Genomic DNA, 7243 nt, shown 5'->3' with positions numbered 1-7243 from the left:
GAAAAAAAAAAAAAAAAAAAAAAGGAGGGTTTGCTGCTTAGGTTTTATTTTTTAATTTAATAATCCATTGATTAACTACTGAAAAACATGTTTTAAATGTTTAAAGTATAAATAATACTCCAGCCTTTAGTAGGTATAAATGTATCAGCTTTTATAGTTATAAAAATAGTATCTTACTTCATCTGATTTATTTGGAGGAATAGAAAAAACTAAGGATTAGGGATAACAGAAGAGGGCAAAGACTAAGGTAGATGTATAACAATATTTTAATATCTCTTGTTGACCTAGCTAAAATGAAGATACTTTTAAAATCCATCCTTTTTTGCTTTTAAGAAAACATTTAAAATTAAATTCAAGTGCTGATTTAGTGTAAAATTCTATACTTTTATTATTGAAAAGGCAAATCCAGAATAGACTAACCTTTTGTATGTTCTCAAAATAAAATAATATGACTCCTACTTTCTGTGATGGCTGTATAATACTTTTACAATAAAACCACAACAGTCTTCTTTCCCCTCCATAAAAGCATGATTATGAGTTATGATAAAAGCTTCAGTGACCTGGAGGGAAGGATGGGGAGGGGAGAACTTTCACTTACAAAGGCTGAAAATTGGTATATTTTGTGTTTTGCTTCCAGATTTTGTACTTCAGCTGCTGATATGAAAATTAGATTATTTACTTCAGATCTTCAAGATAAAAATGAATATAAGGTATGTTGACAACTGTCCAAATCTTTAGAGTTTATTTTAAAACGTGTTTGTTTTTTGCTTTTTTAATTGGATTTATTCTAATTTAAAATGGCTTTTTATGGTCATCATTAAAGTATATAATTTAGGGTCTCATTTACTCTACTATAGGTTATAGTAACTAGCTTACTATATTACTAAGAACTAGGTTCTTAATAATGACTGCAGGTTATAAATCTGATATCTCTTATTGAAATATTAGGTAGGAACAACAAATAAAGAATTAGAAATTTACAGTTGGATATAGTAGGAGTATGATAGACATGACCATTCATAGAGTAAGGGTTGAACTTCATGGGAACAAATGATCAGTACAGCATAGCACAGGCAGGATTCCAAAGTGGTTAAGAGCACAGACACAGAAGCCAGATTCCTTGCATTTAAACCCCAGTATTATTACTTAGTAATGTGTGACCTTGGTTGAGTAACCTAATCTCTTTGTGCTAATATCCTTACCTGTAAAATGTGGGTAATCATAGCAGCTGCCTTATAGGATTACGAGCATTGACTGGGCAAATTCATATAAAACGCTTAGAATAATGTTGGTACATAGTAAACGCCATATGTGTTTTCTGTTACTATAATAATGACCCTCAGATTGGGTTGAAATTGCATCGTGTTTTCTTATAAGAATGGTATTGCCTTCTTGGCTTTCTAATAAGCCAAAATATGAATTTTGTTATAAAACAAAGATAAATTATAAACCTTTCCAATCATTTAGAAAATAGTAAAAAAAAAATATGCTGTAAGCTATTTACAATGGGCTTAATGTACTGTATGGATTGGTTAATTTAAGGCTGTACCAGAAATAACCAAGTATATAAATGGCACATAAAATTTTGACTTATCCAAAGTTAATATGCTAGTTACAATACACATTAAACATTTACTGTTAATTTAGTTTGTCTTGTAGACTGTGACAGAAGCTTTGGAGAATGATTTGGAGGACCTGGGTTTGTTAAAGTTGCTCAGGAATGTTTGACCCAAATCCTTTTTTTCTTGTTTAATGTTATATTTCTACATAGTGAGCAGTACTATATAGAACTGCTTTGATAACCTCAGAACTGAGATCAAATTTGAGTTTTTGGAAAGAAAGAAGGGTAGAAAGAATGATAACCATTAAAGTAATTATCTGACAGGCCTATTTAGCATTTCAACTGTGAAGATTTAGACAGATTGAGCCTTACCTGCTCACACAGTCCTCCACTGTGCAACTTCTCATTTGTTGCTTCTGTGTCGAGAAGATTTTTTGTGTTTGTGATGACTATCGGCTTATAACAACCAGCTGTCTTCACTGCTGGCAGTCACATTGAGCGTGTAAATGAAGGCATTAGATGGGGAAGTCCATCCTGTGTATGTTTGTTAAGTAGTAGTGAGTATGCAGAACAACAGATAAAAGGTAAAAAGCCTAGAGGTACTCTACCTCAGTACCCTAAAAAGTACCCCTAAAGGTACCCTAAAAAAAGTACCCTTCAGTACCCTAAAAGTACCCCTAAAAGTTTTCTAGCTCTAATTTTTATTTAGGCTTTATATAATAAGTGAGAAAGGAGGTGATATGAGGACAGGTACAATAAAAATGTGTGTGTGTTTTCATAAGAAATGCATACTAGAAAAGAAAGACTAAGCTAATAGTGTGTTGAATGATCAATTTCTTTCCAAGATAAACCTTCCAGAAAAGTGGGTGTATAAATCATGCTTTAAAAATAGCAGATTGCTTAAGAAATATTTATAGAAAACATGCAGTGAAAGCTTTTAAGGCAGTGAAGCAAAAATATTATGTAGGAATATTGTAGGTTATTTTTCTGTTTTCTTACTAAGCTTTCTCTTTCTGTTAGGTTTTAGAGGGCCATACAGATTTCATTAATGGTTTGGTATTTGACCCCAAAGAAGGCCAAGAAATTGCAAGTGTGAGTGACGATCACTCCTGTAGGTATGTTGCTTATGTTACAACCACATTTTTAAATTGTCATTTTAATGAGAATTACATTTTTAAAATGAGAAAACAATGTGACTTTTATATAAACTCTACAGAGTGTTGTAAAAGAAGCATACCTTATTTGAACTGTTGGTATGGCACACACATGAGTTTCAAAACCAGTGAGATGAGTCCTCATCGCCATTAATGAAAATTTCCCTTGCCTCCCATGGGTGTCTTTTATCTCTTATTTAAGATTTTCACATTTCTGAAATCCAAATCTATATTGGGCTGGGCACAGTGCCACACGCCTATAATCCCAGCTCTTTCGGAGGCCAAGGTGGGCGGATCACCTGAGGTCAGGAGTTAACGACCAGCCTGACCAACATGGCAAAACTCCATTTCTACTAAACATACAAAAATTAGCCATGCATGGTAGTGCACACTTGTAATCCCAGCTACTCGGGGGGCTGAAGCAAGAGAATCGCTTGGGCCCGGGAGGCTGAGGTTGCAGTGAGCCAAGATTGTGCCACTGCACTCCAGCCTGGGTGACAGAGCGATACACCATCTCAAACACACACACACACACACACACACACACACACACACACACATATATTGGATCAAATTCTTCAATATTGGACAAGATGAGTAGGAGTAAAATGCAGTTGTCAAATTACTTCACAGATGTTGTATAAGTTAGTGTGTAATAATGAACTATGACTCTCATCTGCTTCATAAGACTGATGGAAAATTTAGTGTTTTGATAAAATCAGTGGTTTCTACATAAGGTTTTTTTTTTAGATACAATACATTTAACTATTATGTTCTTCTACCTCACCCTCTAATTTAGAACAGATGAGGTAGCTATAACATTTTAATAGTGCCTAAAGGTGGAGAATTTTACAAGTAAAGAACAAGATGAAAAGGAAGAATAGCAGGTGGAAATAAGCTGAGGAGTCAGGAGTGGAATGAGTGCATCAGTCATTGGAAGGGTGTCAGTTGCTTCATTTGCTTTAACAATACTGAGGAAGAGAAAAACTGCTGCTCTGCTGTTTTGCATAATGTTTCATAAAACTCTGCCAAAATCCTTAGTATTTATTAGTACTTATGTACATATAAAACTATTAAATATGTATGAGTTCACATTAGAAGTAAAGCTGCTAGCTACTTTTAAATTTTAATCTTCTTAATATAGCTCATCTTTTTAAAGTGATAGAGTCATAGGCCATTATTCTTTATGTACTGTCTGTTAAAATTTTCATGTCAGAGATACGAAAGATTTATATGACATTAAGATTCTAGGGCCCCAGGTACTACAAAATCAAGTTTGTATAGTGACCTGAAGAGTAAATGGAATTGTTTTAAGGTGAAAATTCAATCACTGGAAATAAATAATGGCATTTCAACCCTTTAAAACGTAAGACTGTCCTAATCACAAGCATTTGGAATAATGAAACCTGCAAAGGGGAAAAATGAGTGTCTCTGCAAGCCAAGGAATCACCTCTGAATAGTGAACAAAAGCCAGAGAGACCTAGGATCACACTCAGTATCTATGTTTTGTTGGTTTGTTTTCTTATGACTCAGTTTTTTTTGTACACTAGCAAAATTATCTAAAAATGTAGGGGACTCACGTAGGGTTAATAACTTTTTATTTTGTCAAATATAAGACTCTTTACTGCCTTCTACCATTATCATTTTATAAAAGAAAGGACATTATTACTCTAAAAAGTAGGAAAGGCATAACTAAAGAGTAAGTCTTTTCATTTAAATAAACTAATTTTTTAAAACCTCACTACATTGCTCCTAAGTTTCTCATTTTGCCAGACTGTGGTTGTTGATATTAGTGTTCAACAAATATTTGCTTTCCTTTCACCCTCCCATGAAAGGAGATTTTCCCACCTGATTGGCCCTACCTTTGTGAATTGTTTAGGCCAATGTAGCATTAACAGGTGTGACACAGCAGAAGCTTCAAATGTTTTGCCTGGCTTGACTTGACCTCCTGTGCTCTGTCATTTGCTATAAGATGAGCATGTCCTAGATAGCTACCGATCACAGAATGAGAAACACATGGAGCAGATATGGACCCATATGGCATTATGGAAACAGAGCTTCCCATAGACCCATGTGCAAGAAATGTATGCTTATTTTTGTAAACCACTGAGATTTTCGGGTTGATGCACATCAAAGTATTTTTAGATTTTACAGCTTAGTTCACCAACCAAAAATAAACAACTCTGATTGGTTATTAAAGCCAAACCTCTTAGGCCAAAACCTAAGCAATATAGGTAAGATTTTTTTAAAAAACAGAACACATATAAAAACAAATTTAAAATGAGAAAGAGTAGATAGTATCATACACTCTAATAACAAGAAAAGAAGGAATTCTGAGAGAACATATGTGATAATGTAAGATTCTTATAATATCACTTATATATTCTTACATTATCACATATGTGACAAAAGAGACTATCATATGAGCAGTTCTACAACATGTATTCTGTACTGTAAAGAGCAGACTCAGTACTTACTTAAAAAAAAATTTAAATAACCTCAATATTTGGATCTATGCATGTTTTCTGATGTTTGACTTTGACATTTCAAAGAAAGACACGATATTATAATCAGCTAGCAGAATTTTGCCCTAGGAACACTATTTTAAAACAATCTGTCACCTGAATAGGTTCATGAAATGTATGTGTTGTATTGAAAATTGCCAAATTATGAATCAAATAGAATAAAGAGTCATACTGTGAACCAAGGTACCTCTGATAATACAAAATGTTATTATGGAAGACGATAGATGACATTTTATCTAAGATTCCATCTAGTTTTACTAATCTGTGATCTATGCAAGTTTATAAGAAAATTGAGTTCTCATTAAAGTCAGTCTTTATCAGTTCCAACGCTGCCTTTCTAACAAAAGTTTTATAATGCCTACCACACCTTTTAAATGAAACTCACCAAAATGTAGCCTTCCAAATATGTAAGTACAGAAAATTGTTATAGTCCCTTAATTTTGTTATGTATTTCTATAAAAGGAAAACCAGTAGAATAATAATGCATTGTGTATAAGCTCAGATACAACTACATATGAAGACATAGTGAGGTAGTCTTTGTTATTCTTTACAACGACATATCACTGGATATCAGAAAAATTGACTGGATATCAGAAAAATTAGATAACACGAAAATGAAAGGCAGAGGCAAGGCAAGTCAAGTTGCACAGTTGCAAGGATTTATGAGTTGTGTAGAGTATAATGTAAATAGTGCCATCTGGAGTTCTACAGTGTCATAGCCCTGAGCAGATCTACAGTTGTAATAGAATGAAATTAAATCTCATAAGAGAAATAGGGAAATACAGGTAATCAAAATAGGAATAACATAGCAAGATAAATCATAGGATGTCAAGTTGGAAAAATAAGGAAAGACAATATTCTTGCAAATCAGCTAGTTTTTATATGTACAGTATCAAAGTAATTCACTGTTATGCCATGGAATGAAATATTAATGAAGATTGCAGAAAATATCTCTTTTGAAATGTCCCTACTTTTTGGGATTTCTAAAGTTCACTCAGTCATTCAAAAGTCATATAAAATGACTAGCATCACTGGCTCTCATGTGCTAAATGTCTGTGGCACCCCAATAATTAGGACAACCAAAAATAGCCCCTTAGTTATTGGACCAACCCCTTGTTGAGGCTCATTGGTTCAGATAATAGTATGTGACCAGGCACTATTCTGAGCATTTTTTATGAATTTACTCATTTAATCCTCAAACACCTTATAGGATAGGTTCTTTTAGTATTCCCCTTTTATAGCAGTCTGTCTCACTAAGTACTGAAGTATACTGTTTCTACTTTAAGATTCTCTAAGAGATTTTAGTCTTTTGGGGTTATTGAAAAAGCAAATGTTCCTGTTACCTGTCCATTCTGATCAAAATCAAGCATTAGTTATGGCTTCATAAAATTGATAGAATTGTATTTAGAGTCATGTCTATAGAAGTGTTATCTTCTGCTGGTAAAGAATTTATCGTTTTTAAAGATACCTTTGACATCACACTCTAGTACCAATTCTTGAAATGAAGATGTTAGGTTCCTTCTTCATACCACATTAGCCCAGTTATTCAGATAAAGAAGAGGAGAAAATGCAAGCTGCCACAGAGAGCTGCCTGGTATCAGTGATGCCTAAGTAACAGAGGGTTTGACTGCTGCTGAGAAACAGACTTTTCTGGAGGGTAGGGAAAGCTATTCTGGAGTAGGTTACTTTAAACTTTCACTAATAAGGTATTTTGTGGATTCGGCCACGCTTTGCTGCCGTAGAGGACATCACACAGCTTAGAAGAATGCTCTTCTGGTAGTAATAGAAGAGCCTAGAAGAATGCTCTTCTGGTAGTAAAAGAATGCTTTTCTGTGCCGGGCGCGGTGGCTCAAACCTGTAATCCCAGCACTTTGGGAGGCCGAGACGGGCGGATCACGAGGTCAGGAGGTCGAGACCATCCTGGCTAACATGGTGAAACCCCGTCTCTACTAAAAAATACAAAAAATTAGCCGGGCGAGGTGGTGGGCACCTGTAGTCCCAGC

At 34.4% G+C, this 7243-nt stretch overlaps 1 protein-coding gene across 2 annotated transcripts in view; it reads left to right on the top strand.

Annotated features, from left to right (window-relative positions):
- Positions 1-7243, top strand: part of NUP37 (nucleoporin 37) — a 47078-nt gene that overhangs the window by 18701 nt on the left and 21134 nt on the right. For both annotated transcript variants that reach the window (XM_017893453.1, XM_017893455.1), the window contains 2 exons: positions 638-710; positions 2582-2676. In XM_017893453.1, the coding sequence (XP_017748942.1) occupies positions 638-710; positions 2582-2676 (168 nt within the window). The remainder of the gene's footprint in view (positions 1-637; positions 711-2581; positions 2677-7243) is intronic.

The sequence above is a fragment of the Rhinopithecus bieti genome, unplaced genomic scaffold, assembly GCF_001698545.2.
Source record: "Rhinopithecus bieti isolate Rb0 unplaced genomic scaffold, ASM169854v2 scaffold_23898, whole genome shotgun sequence".
Lineage (NCBI taxonomy): Eukaryota > Metazoa > Chordata > Mammalia > Primates > Cercopithecidae > Rhinopithecus > Rhinopithecus bieti.
Note: the sequence above shows the minus strand (reverse complement) of the source record. Positions and strands in the feature narration are given on the sequence as shown.